The 17,657-nt window shown below is 35.2% G+C and overlaps 5 protein-coding genes across 5 annotated transcripts; all 5 read left to right on the top strand.

The window, feature by feature from the left end:
- Positions 1-237: 237 nt before the first annotated feature.
- Positions 238-2,383, top strand: LOC103464808 (olfactory receptor 4C12-like). Its single transcript, XM_008409176.1, has 3 exons — positions 238-272; positions 403-585; positions 1,050-2,383. The coding sequence occupies exons 2-3, from the start codon at positions 403-405 to the stop codon at positions 1,830-1,832; spliced, it is 966 nt and encodes a 321-aa protein (XP_008407398.1). The 5' UTR covers positions 238-272; the 3' UTR covers positions 1,833-2,383.
- An 861-nt stretch (positions 2,384-3,244) lies between these two features.
- On the top strand, positions 3,245-4,799 carry LOC103464851 (olfactory receptor 9A4-like). The gene is made up of 2 exons (XM_008409218.1): positions 3,245-3,427; positions 4,017-4,799. Exons 1-2 carry the CDS (start codon positions 3,245-3,247, stop codon positions 4,797-4,799), a joined length of 966 nt encoding a protein of 321 aa, XP_008407440.1.
- Positions 4,800-6,711: 1,912 nt separating this feature from the next.
- Positions 6,712-8,347, top strand: LOC103464809 (olfactory receptor 52A5-like). The gene is made up of 2 exons (XM_008409177.1): positions 6,712-6,894; positions 7,013-8,347. Exons 1-2 carry the CDS (start codon positions 6,739-6,741, stop codon positions 7,799-7,801), a joined length of 945 nt encoding a protein of 314 aa, XP_008407399.1. The 5' UTR covers positions 6,712-6,738; the 3' UTR covers positions 7,802-8,347.
- Positions 7,010-11,995, top strand: LOC103464811 (olfactory receptor 52A5-like). Its single transcript, XM_008409178.2, has 3 exons — positions 7,010-7,054; positions 10,652-10,830; positions 10,924-11,995. The coding sequence occupies exons 2-3, from the start codon at positions 10,678-10,680 to the stop codon at positions 11,710-11,712; spliced, it is 942 nt and encodes a 313-aa protein (XP_008407400.1). The 5' UTR covers positions 7,010-7,054; positions 10,652-10,677; the 3' UTR covers positions 11,713-11,995.
- A 3,233-nt stretch (positions 11,996-15,228) lies between these two features.
- Positions 15,229-16,780, top strand: LOC103464812 (olfactory receptor 11G2-like). Its single transcript, XM_008409179.1, has 2 exons — positions 15,229-15,393; positions 15,673-16,780. The coding sequence occupies exons 1-2, from the start codon at positions 15,262-15,264 to the stop codon at positions 16,462-16,464; spliced, it is 924 nt and encodes a 307-aa protein (XP_008407401.1). The 5' UTR covers positions 15,229-15,261; the 3' UTR covers positions 16,465-16,780.
- Positions 16,781-17,657: the final 877 nt, after the last annotated feature.

Here is a 17,657-nt window from a genome sequence, read left to right on the forward strand (position 1 = left end):
CCTTAGTTATATTAAAATCATCTTTTCCAATATTGCTTTTTGTTAACTTATTTCCAGTTTACATCGAATGCCAGTTAAAACGTCTAACAGTTAAAACTTAGTTTTAACTGTTAGAGTTAAAACTAAGTCCTTCATCATTGGTCACTTCTGATGTATAGGWGTGTCTGTATTAAATGAGATGCACAAATAAATACTCAGGCTAGTTCCATAGTTAACATTACAGAGAGAACACCCACATCAACACAGATTACTCTCAACACGCCTCTTTCAAGGTCTGTAGTTTTAATCAAGAGGATTTCCATCCGTCTTTCAGGAACTTAAAACTTGATTTATGCATTTATATGTATTTTTTTTTATTATCATAAGTTAAACTATGCCTTTTGTAATTTTATGTTTTATCAGATGTCTTCTTCATCAGCTCCTGGCACAAACTTCACAGTTACTGAGGGCAACCTGACCGGACCCGGAGTTAATCTGAGCATGTTTTCTTTGACTGCTGTTATAGGCAATGTGGTTGTTATTTTACTCGGCATCATCACCTGCTCCATTAATACGCTAATGATTCACACATTCAACAAACATCAAGTGTGTATTGTTTTTTATAATGTGTGTTATTGATGTGCATTTTTTTGTTTCTGAATAGTTAGGTAGAAAGGTTTCTTCGTTACAGATTGGATCTAACATAATAAAAATTATCTTTTCTTTATTTAAAGAATTGCATCGTGTTTTTTCTATATTTCAATGCTCAGCATTCTACTGTAAAAAGTGATTATTGTTGACTGTTAAACTGACATGGTGATGAACAGAGAGAGTTTGTGCACATTCTTTTCCATATTTTATGATAGTTGACAGTACAGCTATGTAATTTAATCAAACTACAGTGTGATGTTTAATGTATTGTGTAATGTTTAGTTTTCTGAACTATTGGAATAGCAAAATAACTTTTTTATCTTAAGTTTTAAATCCAAGCTGAAATGTTACAACACAGTAGTGTTTTTCAGTGTTTTTTATCACCTTGCCATTTAACTCTGGACTCATGCACTTCACAGATCTTCAGGTTCAACCCTCGCTACATCCTTTTCATCCACTTGGTGCTAAACGAAACACTCCAGTTGATACTCAGCATTTCCCTCTACATCTTTGCCAATTCCTACTTCACCATCTATGTCTCCCTGTGCATGCTCATCCTCCTGCCGGCTGTTCTCACCACCAGAAACACTCCATTGAATCTGGCCTGCATGGCAGCAGAATGTTACATCTCCGTCTGCATCCCCCTCCGCCACGGAAACATATGTACAGTTAAGAAAACCTACATTGCTATTGGCATTATGTGGGTGATAAGCTTGCTCACTATTCTACCTGATATCTTTATTCTTTTYATTACTGAAGAGCTGCATTTTTTGAAAACGAGAGTTTTCTGTGAAAGTGACAGAGTGTATAGAAGCACCTACAGTAAAAATAAGAGATATGTGTCCCATATATTTTTTCTGGTGGTGGTTTGTCTCACTCTGTTCTACACTTATTTCAGAATTTTGTTTGTGGCAAAAGCTGCAAATTCTGATGCTAAAAAAGCAAGAAACACAATTCTGCTTCATGGTTTTCAGGTGCTGATGTGCATGACGCTGTATATGCAAACTTTTCTAAAGCARCTCCTCATATACTTGTTTCCTGGGCAGAGCATTTTCGTACAGCATGTTATTTTCATATTAATCCAGATCATTCCTCGCTGTCTAAGTCCCGTTGTTTATGGGATACGAGACAAAACTTTCAGAATGTACTTTAAGAAGTATTTTATATGTTTGCAAGTAAAAGCAATAAAGGTACAAACCTAACAGAGAGCCAAAAGTCTTGGCTCTCTGTTTTGTGAAATACACTGAGCTTTTTTAACAAAGCTCCAGTGGCCTGCGTGAAAATGGATAGTGAGTAAGTAGTTGGACATGAATGTAACAAAGTGCAAGTTAACACGTCATTTTCATGCAGCATTTATTAAGGGCAATCTCAACAACCATTTCATTAACTTGTTAAAATGTTCGTTAACACAAATGATGAATCTGCCAACTAGACAAAGTAAACTGTGTTGTATACAACTAGACATGATAATGTCATGATCCTTGAGTGTTTGGGTTTTGGCTGTTATTTATGCTTGGAATCCTCTATTATTTCACAACTGCTTTTGCCTCATTTAGTTAATCTTTTTCCATATCAGATCTTGCCATATAAGTTTATTMCTTCTGATTTAGTTTCTGTATTTAATGCTATTTTAACAAAACAGTTGAATGCCACCTGCTTCCAATTTTTTGCCCTCTAAGCATCAGACTTCATCAGCAGTCTGAACAGTCATGCCATATAATCTGACTTTTAAATCATAGATGTGCTTCAATKGATTTTTCTTTTTCTTCACTGGATCTTTCCATTTCTCAGCCCATTGTCTACCTGAGTTCCATGTCTTTTCCTACATTTTTCTGTAGTTTTTCTTATTTTATTAAAACACTTAATTTCTATTACAACGTGTTCTGTGCTTGTGTTCTTTTGCAATCACATGTCATGACTTTCAAACTGAGCATCTASATAAAGAAKAGTTTAACTAACTTTAAAGGAGGGATGGTTGTTGGCCCCAGACAGGCTGGTTTTATTTCAGAATCGATCTTATTTTTAAACACTGCCATGGCTTGAGTTTAAGTCAAGCTTATTTGTACAGCAAAAAGGGAGCATTGCATCTCTGCAAATGGCAGTAGGACCACAAGGAGGAGGCAGATGAGGAGCTCGATCTATTCACATTATCGGTCTCATTATATTGTCAGGACACTGTGACAGCTTTCACAATTAAGAAAACAATACATCTTTATAAAAGTTATTACTGTAGCTTTAAATTACAACTTTATAAAAAGTAATATACACTCAAAACTAAGTTATGCTAATATTATCTCTTGCAATGTTACTTTTTGTTTCTATTTCCCATTTATCCTGAAATATATATTTGGTAAAAAGTAAACTTGTACATCATTGGTCTGCTGCTACAAAGGAGGGCGTGTTTTAAGTAAGGTACACAAATAAATCCTCAGGCTGGTATTCTACTATATAACAGAGAAGAACCACATCAATACAGATTACTTTTGACACTACTCTTTCTAAGGTCTGCTGGAGGATTCAGTCTTCTTAGTGTGTAACAAACTTAAAACCAGTCAAACATTATTTATTTTCTCATGACTTAAATTGTGCCTTTTGTCGTTTCATTTCTTATCAGATGTCCTCCTCTTCAACTGCCAGCACAAATTTCACAGTTACTGAGGGCAACGGGACCGGATCTGGAGTTAATCTGGGCATGTTTTCTTTGTCTGCTGTTATAGGCAATGTGGTTGTTATTTCACTTGGCATCATCACCTGCTCCATTAATGCTTCAATGGTTCACACATTCAACAAACATCAAGTGTGTATTTTGTTTTTGTGTGTGTTCTTGATGTTCATTTTTTTATAACTCACTTAGGCAAAATGATTACTTTTGTGCCAAACTTCCTCATATGATTTTTCTCACCCAGATATTTCTAATTTTTTCAGATTGTATCTAATTTAATGTAAATTATGTTCATATTTATATTCAAATCTCAAAAACAACTCTATACTGCCCAGTATGGCATAGGAACACATGCAAATAAGAAGAGCAATTATTGATGACATCAAAACTGTGAGTTCAGTGGCATTCTTAYTATTTTATGAATGGTAATAGGAAGATATTTTTTGTAATTAAAACAAATCAGTGTGYTCCTTAAATTCCTAAAGAAAGTATTTTTAATGTTTTAATATGTGTTTTCTCAATCTTTGTCACTCATTTTACAGCATGTAATGTAGGAGAATATTAGGTAAAAAAACAAACAAACAAAAAAACATGATTAATAAATTAACATRATTTTACATTTTAAATCAAAACTAAGAAAATACATCACAGGAGATGAAGTTTTACATGTTTTCAGTGTTTTCTGTCACCTTGCCATTTAACTCTGGACTCATGCACTTCACAGATCTTCAGGTTCAACCCTCGCTACATCCTTTTCATCCACTTGGTGCTAAACGAAACACTCCAGATGACAGTCAGCGTGTCCCTCTACTTCTTAGCCCATGTCTTCCACACCGTCTATGTCTCRCTGTGCATGCTCATCCTCCTGCCGACTGTTCTCACCACCATGAACACTCCGGTGAATCTGGCCTGCATGGCAGCAGAATGTTACATCTCCGTCTGCATCCCCCTTCGATATGACAGTATATGTACTGTTAAGAAAACCTACATTGTCATTGGCATTATGTGGGTGATAAGCTTGCTCACTATTCTACCTGATWTCTTTATTCTTTTCATTACTGAAGAGCTGCTTTTTTTGAAAACAAGAGTTTTCTGTGATAGGGACAGAGTGTTCAGAAGCAGCTACAGTAAAAATAAGAGAGATGCGTCCCATATATTTTTTCTGGTGGTGGTTTGTCTSACTCTGTTCTACACTTATTTAAGAATTTTGTTTGTGGCAAAAGCTGCAAGTTCACGTGCTAAAAAAGCAAGAAACACAATTCTGCTTCATGGTTTTCAGATGTTGATGTGCATGACGCTGTATGTGCAAACTTTGCTAAAGCAGCTCCTCACAGACTTGTTTCCTGGGCAGACGATTTACATACAAAATGTCACTTTTGTGTTGATCCAGATCATTCCWCGCTGTCTAAGTCCCGTTGTTTATGGGWTAMGAGACAAAACTTTCAGAATGTACTATAAAAAATACTTMMTGTGTTTCCAAGTAAAAGCAATAAAGGCACAACCCTAACAGAACTCCAAAAACATTGGCTAACRAAGCTGGCAGTGTTTCTGAGTGTTGTTGATATACGGCTTTTGCTTCCATGGTAGAGTTTTAACTTGCTTTCGTAGATGTAGCGATGAACTGTGCTCACCGATGTTAGTTTTCTGAAGTGTTCCTGAGTCCATATGACAATAACTGTTGCTGTATGATGCTGGTTTTTAATGCATTGCTGCATTTTAATGCATTCAATATTGATTTTTGGCTTTTTCACTTACTAACAGACTTTGGGGATGTTCTGATCATGACAGCTGTTTCCAATTAACCTGTTCACATGAGGAATGCCCAAACAAGTGYTGTTTGGGCATTCCTCCACTTTCCCAGTCTCWGTCAAATTCCAAATGAATTAATATTTGCAAAAACACAATAAAATTGATCAGTTTATATATTAAATATATTGTCTTTGGAGTGAATTCAACTTAAAATAGATTGAAAATTATTTGCAAATGATGATATTCTGTTTTTAGTTATGTTTTGCATTTCATTGGAAATGGGATTTTATTGAACAGAATCAAGAAACATTTTTTAAAATGTTTCTTAATCCACAATTAGCCAAATYGTGGATTAACTTGGCTCTTTGCTCAATGGCTATAGATACAAGTGTTATTTTTACCCTTGAATAATTAGTAAGTTAAAATTAAATAAGTTAAAAAGATATCCCAGATGGTCAGATCAAGTGAAAATATATACAATCAAAAGTAAAAAAAAAGGATAAATGTGAAAGTTTGGACATTTGAAGGCAAAACCTATATTTTTTCCTCCAAGTTTTTATTATATTTGATCTCTAGTGTCTGTTGTTGTGCCAGGGAAATGTGCTTTTATAAAAAGAAGGTTCAGTTTATAAAGTAAAATATAAAACAACTACTCTGCACTGAAAAAGCCCAGGTTMAATTTCCTCAGAATAACTAATTAATACCCAGAAGAAAATCAAATCTTCAGYACGTGTTGGGAGGAATTAAAACGGCCATAAATAACAGAATATCAGCCATATTTCAGACATTTCCACACTGGACAAGCTGGAGTCTGGAGTATCCATCAGAGGTAGGATCACCTTTTACATTTCTCTTCTGAACTTATATGTTCCTGTTTCACACTTCATTCTATACTTTATTAGACCTTAATGTGCTTATTTTACAAAAGACCAACAGTAGTTCTTTGATGAAACTTGTATGTACAGCATGTACATTTAAGGAGTTGTGATAATTAATTTCATTTCTACATTCGCTACATTACCTAGTACATATTTCCACTGTGGGCTAATACATAAGTATTCCTCATTTTAGTGCTTATTGAAAACACTAATGTCCTCTACAGTATGAAAAAAAAAATGGTGTGGCACAAAAAACATCTAGGTTAAACAAAGGGATTTTATATCAAACTACATGTTAATACTGCTACTGTCATAATGTCTTTATTGGTTCAGATACATTGTAAGTTTCCAATGCTCTTATATTTATCTTCTAGAATTCTGTGTATGTCTTCTAAATAAAATATGTTTTTAAAATTGTTTACTTAAAAGTGAATYGTCTAAGAGGTGTTTATTAGATGGCCGYACTTCTTTATAAAGATAAAGATATGAAATGAAAAATTGTGAAAGCATCACACTTTAATTTCCTACACATCTAGTTTTTAAATAAATGTTAATTATTTCCATTGTTTTCTTTCTTCCTCATTTGACTTTTTATAGCATCAGAGAAATTTGGCCTCACTGTCTTTTTTTCAAGGGAGTGTTATTATTTGAACACAGAGTTTGAATTGTCATTAATATTCTTAACATTGTTGAGGAAAAATAATAACAAAAAACATAAATAGAAAACACTATACAGTGTATATGTAGACATTGAAGCTGAAGAGTGACCATAATTGTTCGTATTAKAAATATTACTGCAGGGTTTTCTGGATCTACCAGATGAATTCCTCATCTTTAAACGTCACTGAGTCGAGCAGCCTGACTTATAGAGACTCTCCCAGCTCTGCTGTGGCTAAGAATGTGATCGTCTTGGCTCTTGGCATCACCATCAACTACATCAACGGGACATTGATTCACACCTTCAGAAAACACCAGGTGGGCATTTATTATCACTGTTTTGTCATGCTGAAATATCATTGTTGTGAAACCAATGGTTATCATTGGCAGCTTAAGGAGAAAATTAAAGGTCCTGTGTTTTTTTTCTCTCTTTCAGATATTTTATTTGAATCCTCGTTACATCCTTTTCATCCATCTGGTAATAAATGACATGATCCAGCTGACTACATCAATCAGCTTATTTGTGTTTAGTTATGTCTTCCAAACAATTAATGCTTCCTTATGTTGCTTCATTGTTACTTATGCCGTTTTCACCACTCTTAATACGCCGTTAAATTTAGCTCTGATGGCGGTGGAGTGCTACATCGCTGTATGTTTCCCACTGCGACATGCTGAACTTTGCACCATMAAACGAACATATTTTCTCATTGGCTGTATTTGGAGTTTAAGCGCAGCATCGATTTTGCCGGATATCTTTCTTATCCTCGCAACAGAGCCTCTAAGGCTATTTTACGCTACAATATTTTGTGAAAGAGACATTCTGTTCCGACATCCTATAAGTATTCAAAAGAGGGATGTTTCTCACATAATCTTTTTATCTCTTGTCTGGCTCACCCTTTTCCTTACTTATTTAAGGATATTTTTTGCTGCTCAAGCTGCTAGTTCAGCTGAAGGAAAGGTGAAACGAGCCAGGAATACTGTCCTACTTCATGGCTTTCAGCTGTTGTGCATGCTCACATATGTAGCTCCTATGGCAAAACATGTCCTGTCATTTCTGTTCCCAAAATATAATGTTCATATCTTATTTGTCTGGTAYATATTGGGCCAGATACTGCCCAGGTTTTTGAGTCCTATTGTGTACGGGCTGAGAGATAACACATTCAAACAGTATTTGAGAAAGTATCTGCTGTGCACCATCAGAGCAGCCAACAAACTATATCCTTGAAGCTTGTGAGGTTTAGAGGATACCTGTCCAGTAATTTAGATGAGATTAAAGAATCCTGTTTGCATGTTGTCTTTATTGTAAAATTCTTTGTAAAAATTACAAACCATTATAGCTAAAACTGATCGTTTGCATACATAATTAGAGAAATGTGATGTAAATGTAAACCTGCGAAGCATCCCTCTTGCGGTAAATACCATCAGGAAATTTGGAATGTYATGCTTTTATTTTGAAAACTAACTTTTCTGTCTTTGAGGTCAGCTTCCTGAAGGCTAGCTTCATGGTGTGCATACATGATGGCACCCTGGTCAAACTCCACTAGGAGGGAATTCCCTAATCATCCATCTCACTGGGGTGGACCACCAGGTGAAGCTGAGGGTTAAAGTGGACTGAAAGTTTGGTTGCTGTTTTGTGTAATATTTGGATAAGTTGGTAGTGAGTTGTGTGGGTTGAATAATTTTCGTTAATTTATGATGGTGTAATTGCTTTGCTTAAATTKTAAATAGTGGTGGTCTTTATCTATGCAAGTAGGGTTGCATTTTGGGGAGATTCTTTTTGTGATGATGGGTTTGATGTCTTCCTGATCATTGATGCTTTTACCCTGTACTACAACCTGTAACTGGTGAGATGTTTGAAAAAAAATAAAATAAAAATACATTCAGAGCTCTGGAAGACAGCTGAAGCCTTGTGATGCCCTTTTGTGCTTTCTCATGATTTCCATCCTGTTTGAGGGTTCTGCATCACAWACTCCCACATGTTTGTTTCATAWTTGGTTACTGTATTATTATGCTGTACAAATAAACTTRACTTAAATCCCAAAAAGCCCTTTTGGATGCACCTCAAATCTGGACAAAACGTGAGAGCTGTGAGTTGTGCCAGAAATATGCAGAACAAATATTTCTTTATTGAAATAGAGCTGAAATACCAGAATGTTTATAAAGAGGGATTTACATTTTTAAATTATTGCATTTCAAAATACGACTACTTCCTTTCATTCAATTTTCAGGACGACATCAGGAGCTTTTGCAGATTTGTTTTTTCTTCCTGTAAGAAGGAATTACAAAAATCMTGACCTTGATATGTAGCAAGTGAATGGATCAGTTTTTCATTGTTACTCTGAAACAATTATTTTAGCTATGTTGGAAAAAAAAAAACATGCTTCCAAACCTGCTTTATGAGCGGAGGATGTGTTCTGGTCAAAGATAACATCTACATTCGCTATAGTTTATGTGACTAATACTTCTTTTAGGCATTTCTTGTGAAGTTTCCTTTACCATACGTAGAAAGAAAGGGAAGTAAAATGATTGAAAAGCTTTTTCATTGAAAGAGAAACTTTGAATGAAATCCTATCTGTAATCCATGTAATCCTATCTCAGTACTGATCCAGACAGAAATTACAAAATAATCACGGATGCTTTTACCGCTACGCCACAACTACATTAGTGAAATAAGTTTGCACAGTTTTTACTTGACTACCTCCAATGACTTAAGTAATACCCAGGAGAAAACTATACCTACATTCAACTTTGGTAGGACTGAACCTTCATATAAAGCAATATTTCACACTCAACCTCTGACTGGCAAAACAGACAAGTCACACATCTAAGGTAGGACATTTTTGCACTTCCYATGTGKGCTCTATTGTTTCAACTATTGTATTTTCTGAATGATGGCTGTGGAATGGAAAATAAAGATATTTAGGGATCTTTCATAAATACTCCAAATATTAATGTTTTATGTTTTAATGGTATATTATATGGGAAATATATGTATGTCTTAAATATTTGTTTCAGATTCAGTTGTTTGACGGTGAAGTGTATGGCATAATGTTTTTGCTCTGAATGTGTTGCCATGYTTTTGTGTTCAGGGAAAAGAATAGTATGAATATCTGCAAAAGTAAAACAAACAAAAAATATAAAGGCAAGAATGGATTTTTATTTTGATGAATTTTAAAGACATTCAAGATATTACAAATTCAAATTGCAATGCATTGAGTAAAACTCAATTKGTTTAGAATTGTCTTTGATAAGAAATAACTGGAATAGGGTATTTTATAGCCTGTTTTTAACCTTTCGCCACTTTTTGCATTATATTGCTACAGCAATGTCATATTTGTCATATTTAAAGGACTTAATTTTAAATGGTTTACAAAACAAAAACCTCCTTTWWAAAAATTTATTTTCTCTAAAATCTTAGCTTACTTTTCTGTATTACTGCCGTCATCAGTGCATTTGGACATGACATGTCATTATCATATGACATAACATACTGTATGAGGACTTACTGTATGGAGTTGTTGATCTAATCTGCTTTCATTCATGCTGATTCATGCGTTCAGTTGTGCCATAATGCCAGGCTGGCCTGTCCTGACTCTGTTGCCCATCAATTACTTAGTGCATTTTCTTAAGTATTATAGGCAGTTTTGCATCAAGCAAATGTTTTTTTCTAAACACAATGACAAAACAGGCCACAGTGAGGTTCTCATACAATAACCATCTGTTTTGCTACAAGGATCTCCACAAGCAACGGGAAAGTAATTGACAGAGTTAGGCAAGGAGTTCTCTTCTACTGTATCTGAAGCAAAACACTTAACTAACTAGATGATCCGGTGCAAAGTTCAGCTTGCTTATTTTTATTTTATTAGTTAAAAAGTCAGAATAAATAAAACAATTTTACAAAACAATGAGAACACCAACAACTAATATGAAGAAAAATATATTTATATACAGTAATTACTGTCTAAACTCTTCCAGAGATAATTTGTTCTAAGCACAACAACAATGTGCCTTTAAAATTCAAACATTTAAAATACTAATGTTGTACTATACTAATGTAAATGTTGTCTGTTCATAGAGATAAGCAAACATTGAATCTACCAGATGAATTCCTCATCTTTTAGCAACATGTCCAGCAGCTTGACTTATAGAGACGCTCTCAGCACTGCTGTGACCAAAAATGTGCTCATAGTGTCTCTTGGCATCACCATCAACTATATTAATGGAGCACTGATTCACACCTTCAGAAAACATGAAGTGAGCCTTTTTATATCTTTGGCAATTATTGAATAAAATCATACCAAATGAATAAAATCACTTAAAATATCCTTCTTTTTTCCTCTCTTTCAGATATTTTTCATGAATCCTCGTTACGTCCTGTTCATTCATCTGGTGTTGAACGATATGATCCAGCTGACTACATCCATCAGCTTGTTTGTTCTCAGTTACATCTTCTACAGAATTAGTACTTCTTTGTGTTGCTTCATTGTTACCTTTGCTGTTTTCACCACTGTGAACTCTCCTTTAAATTTAGCTCTGATGGCRGTGGAGTGCTACATCGCTGTATGTTTCCCACTGCGACATGCTGCACTTTGCACCATCAAACGAACATATTTTCTCATTGGCTGTATTTGGGGTTTAAGCGCTGCAACAGTTTTGCCAGACATCTTTCTTATCGTTGCAACAGAGCCTCTATGGTTGTTTAACTCTACAGTATTTTGCGACACAGACACTGTTTTCCGACACCCAATAAGCATAAAAAAAAGAAATGTTTCTTATATTATTTTTTTATCTGGAGTTTGGCTTACACTTTTATTCACGTACCTCAGGATCTTTTGTGCTGCTCATGCTGCTAACTCAGCTGAGGGAATGGCAAAGGCCAGAAATACTATCCTGATTCATGGTTTTCAGCTACTTTTGTGTATGCTAACATATGTAACTCCTATGGCAAGAACGTTTCTGGGGTTTCTGCCTACTGCACACTATGTCCATGCATATTTTTTTTGGTACATACTGGTCCAGATTCTTCCCAGATTTGTGAGTCCTATTGTGTACGGGGTACGAGACAATACATTTAGACAATACTTGAAAAAGTATCTTTTGCGCAGCATTGGAGAAGCCAACAAACTACATCCGTAAGTGTTTCTTGTGTCGCTGTAGAAGATCATTTTAAAACATACACTGTTCTATCTGTAAAATTAGACAATGCATGTTTCTGATTCAAGCAAACAAGAATGACCTGTAATAAACATTATTGTATGTGTGACAGGAAACAAAATCAGATTCACCTTTGAATCACTGAAAGATTGTCTGCTTTCATTCACTGTGCGGTCGTTGACTCAGTTCAAATAAGAGCCTTTTAAATTGAACTTTGGTGTATTGTAATAGTTCGCAGATATACTTCTTCCTTAGTCTTTTTAGTCTTAGGACCCAGAGATACATGTTTAAGATACAATGTGAATTTCAAAAATATTGAAATAAAATAAGTAGATGTTTGTGTTTGTACTGCATTAACATTAATGGGAATTGTCTTAAATGAAAAAAAAAGTGTTCTATGTATACATAAAATGTACAAATTATGTATGGTTGATGGAAAAACTGAAAAATTGACATTACTTAAGGTGAAATATTCCCCATTCTTAAAGCTGCATTACTTAACTTGTGTTGAAGTTGTGCTGATGGAAAAACAACTCCAGTAAAACCACTTCAGCTGTCAGTGGCGTTGCTAACTGGCCTAAGCATTCACAGCAGGCTCCTTTGTGGGGGAGGAGCTGTAGTGCAGCAGAGAACAGGAAGAGGGTGTGAGCAGTGTGTAAGACCTTCCTGACTAATTGGTCATTTGACTGAGAAGTGCATTTCTGCAGATGGCAGTAGGACCACAAGGAGGTAGAACTCAATTTTTATTTTCACAAAATGTCCATTGGGTAGTGAGTTTTAAAATAAAACTAATTGCCTGCTGCTTCCATAAGCAGCACTGAAAGCCAGTGGTAGAAGGAAATCAGAAAATTTTATTTTTTATTTTTTTAATGCAGGATATCCCATGTAATCCATTACTGACTACAAAATGTTGCTCAGACTCATTAACTTCAGTGTGAAATTGAGCTTTTCAAAAACTGATTCAGATAATAAGAGTGGTTCTAAGGATGATCATTTGTGGCATTATGTAAGTAGAAAGAGGCCTATTTACATGGCAGTTGCTCTTCTGTATTTTTAAAATTTAAACATGATGCAACATTTGTGCTACTGTGTAAAGAAAAAAAAGTTAAAACTGCTGCAACCTCGTATTGTTCCAGTTAACCTGCCAGTTATTTGCTGCTGTTACACAATGTGGCTTGACAATTATACAACTGTTAAACCAAATTTCTCCAAAATGAAAAGGGTAGGCTATTGCAAAGCTACTCATTAAAGTGAACTAGTTCAGATGTCCAGCCAAATGATGCTAGCAGTCTGTGTGTCTCAAGTGATTTTAGCATATATCCAGATGTGTGTCTGGAAGGTCCATTCAGTATTTCTAGCTATCCGAGACACTAAAACAGTCAAAAAAACAAAAAAGTTACTACTCAGCTGACAGTCAACCTATACCAGGATCAGTCTGGCTACAAATAAATAAATTAATAAAAAACCGAGACAGTTACATAGGATTTAATTGACTCCTTTGAAACATGAGTTTCACAAAAACTGTCATAATGTTACTAGTGTTTAGAGCAGGGGTGTCCAAAGTCTGTCCTCGAGGGCCGGCATCCTGCATGCTTTAGTTCTCTCCATGGTTTTACACACCTGCATCAAATGATGGCTCATTAGAAAGCCTAAGCAGAACACTGACTTGATGAGAAGGTTGTTAGTACCACTAGGGAGAGAACTAAAACATGCAGGATGCCAGCCCTCGAGGACCGACTTTGGGCACCCCTGGGAGGTATGATCTGAGTGACAAAGCTGTTAGTTTTAGCAGCAGATGTCACTAATGAGGAATGAATGAAACAGTAAGGARCYTTCAARCAAWGCAAAAGGCTGGAAAGCTTAATTGCTTCATGAGGCCATCACTATTAYAACCACACCAGCAAAAGCAGTTAACTCTGAGAAGTTATTWCTAATTTCACAAATGAGTTRAATTAAACAAACAGCCATTTACAGATRTCATGTGGGAGAAACAGTATTKAAAGTTACTGGGTCTGTGCACATTGCTGACCAAACTAGCAACAACTCRTGCTGAGACGTGACCATGTCAGAGCAGAAAAATCCTCCTTTTATACCCAACACACCTGCTGGCAGTTAATTGGATGCACAGGTGTTCTCAATCAATGAGATCAGGCTTCATTCATTCAGCTACATTTGGGAGACACCAAACACTGCAGCTCACCAAAAACACACCAGGTGGTGGCAGCATCACCAGCTCGTGTGCTTTTAGGCAGCAGGCCCTGAAAGGCCTGCAMAAGTAGAAGGTAAACTGAATGTAGCATGTGTGCCAAGTCATGACACAGCTGTARAATTAGCCTTTGGGTCCAAAATAATGTCACTTGAGACGTGTCACTCAGTACAGGACTTTCTGCTCCGCGTCTAATTTATTTAGTCACATTTAGGCCCATCAAAAATATGCAGTCTATGGCAACGTCCTTTGGCCACAGTTTGTACACCAACTCTGTTTTACATATTTATTTGTCACAGCTAAAACATTTTTACACTATAGACCATWTAGAGTTACTTTTATTTTACATTTTATTTTTGTAAAAAAAATAAAGTAGTGGCAATTAGTATTTAAAACAAGCTTTAAACACATACTSTAATTTCCATTCTCATCCCAATGCATACACACAACATACAAAAAGAGAAGCACACGCACGCACATACACACACACACCCTTGACTATATTTTTATTCCCATGACTTTTCTGCATATCAACTATATATTGGGATATGCAGACCTGCCTCATTGTCTGCAGCATAACCCTGTATAACCATCACCAGGTGAGTATGTGTGTGCTGTTGTTTCTGTTTAAACAGCTGATGAGTCCTTAGTACATAAAAAGAAAAATTCTAGGTAAGAAAAAATGCAACAGGCAGTATATGTAAATTGTCATTTAGTGATTTTAAATTTTTCTTCTATGTTAGAACCATTGTATTCATAAATAGCAGCTTATTGTAAAATGTGTTTAGATGTTTTTTTGGTTTGAAGACTCATTGGTTGCAGCAGTGGAGAAAAAAAATCATTGATAAAACGTATAAAGTGTTGTCAAAGATAACAATGTAGTGTGAAAATGCCTGACATAAAACATATATTGTTGCTGTGATAATGAATCATTACAAAACACATGCATCTGAAAATGAAAAATGTGAGTAAATGTAATGTTTTTGGGATAAGAACTGCTGCCTGTCATCTTTGATAGATGAGCTTGAAGTAAAAATGTAAATTTGCACAAAATAATGATCTGAATAATTTACAGGAACCATTCAAGAGCTAAATTGAACACAATATTTTTGAAACAAAATAGTACTATTAGTATTTCATAATCATATTTTTGTTAAATACTGCTTGTATTCMTTTTAATAGTTTWAAGTGTGCTAATCATCACTAAAACCTCAGAGTTTAAATGCTATCTTCTAGCCTTTCCAAAGTTTTATCAATAACCTGCTGAATATTTCTCCACAGTTTGGCACATTGTCAGATGATCCTMAAACCCTCTAAAYGTTGGCATGAATACGACGACTACAGTCAACCGGGACCCGCTTCATGTTGCAATCTTAAAGAATGTGATCACTGTGGCCCTCTCCCTTGCCATTATCTACATTAATGGGACTCTGGTTCATATATTCAGAAAACATCAGGTATCAATTTTATGCATTTTAAGAACACTTAAAATATTGCAAAGAGGTTAGATAACATCAATAAATTTCTTATATTGACGTTGGGAGATATTTACAGAAAACATTGACTTCTGTAAATATGTCTTCTGACTTCAGATGTCAGAAAACAAAAACACAATTTAACCAGTTGGGATCCATTTCCCACTATGAGTTTTAGAAATTGAAACTTAGAAGTAGACTYGCTAAAATATCACACTTACCTTTACTTCTGTTTCTGAAAAATCTTGTTCTTTGTTTCAGGTTTTCAAYACAAATTCTCGTTACATCCTGTACATCCACCTGGTAATCAACGATATCTTCATGCTGGCWTTGATGATCCTCCTCCAAGTCCTTAGTTACATTTTGTTCACACTCAATGTCTCATTTTGCATCATCATGCTCATGCTTGCCGTATCTACAGGTCTAAACAATCCCTTAACTCTTGCTGCCATGGCTCTAGAGTGCTACCTGGCCATATGCTTCCCTCTCCGCCACCCTCAGATCTGCACGGTCAGGAAAACTTACATTGTGATCACTGTGATATGGGTCCTAAGTTTATTGACAATCTTACCAGATCTGTTCATAATTATTGCCACGAGACCTGCAGAATACTTTCATTCCAGGATYTTYTGCTTRTKGGCTAAYRTTTTTACAGACCCGATCCTTACAAAGAAGAAAGATGTAACCAACATTTTGTTTCTAGTCATTGTTTGGCTCATTCTTTTTTATGCATACTTTAAAATACTTTTCACTGCACAGGCTGCTTCAGTAAATGCAAAGAAAGCAAGGAACACTGTCCTACTTCATGGGTTTCAGCTGTTGTTGTGCATGCTAAGCTATATTCACAGTATATCAATAGAGGGCTTGTCATTTTTGTTTCCAAAAGATACTCTAGCCATTCGGTATGTAATTTCTCTACTGATTCAGGTCATGCCAAGGCTCATCAGTCCGATGGTTTATGGCATAAGGGACAAAATGTTCAGACAGTACCTTAAAAGATACTGGCTACCTTTAAATTCAAACATTTCTCCAGAAAATGTCCAAAAAAGTTGAACATAAGGATGTTTATATTTCAAGAACCTTTTTAAAGGCCCAATATGGTCTTTGTCTTTGTTCCTTTGTATTGAACTACATATAATAGTGTAAAAAGAGGATACCTCACTAAAAGTCTACCCCGTATAACAGCTTTGACAAGGAGGTAGCACTTTTGATATTACATCATAAAGGGTGTAGGTTGAAGAATTACGATGCAGTTAAATTTCAGTTCAGTTGTGCTTCAATTGTCTGTGACTTTCATTTCTTTGTCATGTTTTTTTTCTCCACTTTTTTATTGTTTCTGTACGAGCTGCACTGAAACTTCACCGATTAAATTCTAACCAACAAAAAGGAAATGTTTAGTCACAGATTGTCTAAATAAAAAAAATCATGCTATTCTCAGTTGTCATTTGTCTAATTTACTAGTGTTCCCTTTTTATACATTATATTTGTTAGATTGATGGTGGGCTGCACAGCTCTGTAATACTCAAAAAATGCAGTAAATAAATAGTAACCCTATTAAACAATTTTGTGTTTTCCAACTGTTATGAGTAAAAAAGTTAAGCCAATTAACTCAACCTAATGCAAAATTATAGCTATTGTGTAAATGTCGTCTATGGAAAACCTAGTGTCTCTCATTAGCAGAAAACTGCTGTCATTCTGCCAGACCCTTTGGCATCTACTTAAGAGAAAAAAATAAAGCACCAAAACAATGTCATTTAAGAGGTTTTGAAATTATTTTTATACTGTTGTATAACCTCATACTGGTAACCAGTAACTCTGTAGCTCACTTTGATCACCATTTAAACCAACCTGCCAACATTTCTTTGGATATCTAAAAAAAATGGTTTGTAGTCTGATGATGTATTTTGGCCACATCTTTGATGCTGATGTACAAAATTAGGCACTTGATAACTCGTCTCTTAAACATATTTAGTACTCTAATGACTCAAAAAAAAWTTTTAAGGCATAGACTTGTTTATGGTTTATGTTTTGTTTATGTATTTATTTTTTGATGAGGAGTGGTGGTTTGGTGAAAGAGGATGGAAGTTAGTTTATTTGTCTAAAGCTTAAACTTTAGTCAAAACAATAATCTTTTTGTTTAAAACAAACAAAAAAAAGAAAAATACACTAACTTCCATCCTCATCCCAAAGCACTTGCAATGCTAACATGCGGTTGTCCTTAGCTACATCCACACAATATGCAAAAG

Source organism: Poecilia reticulata, linkage group LG5 (genome assembly GCF_000633615.1).
Source record: "Poecilia reticulata strain Guanapo linkage group LG5, Guppy_female_1.0+MT, whole genome shotgun sequence".
NCBI classification, from domain to species: Eukaryota; Metazoa; Chordata; class Actinopteri; order Cyprinodontiformes; family Poeciliidae; genus Poecilia; species Poecilia reticulata.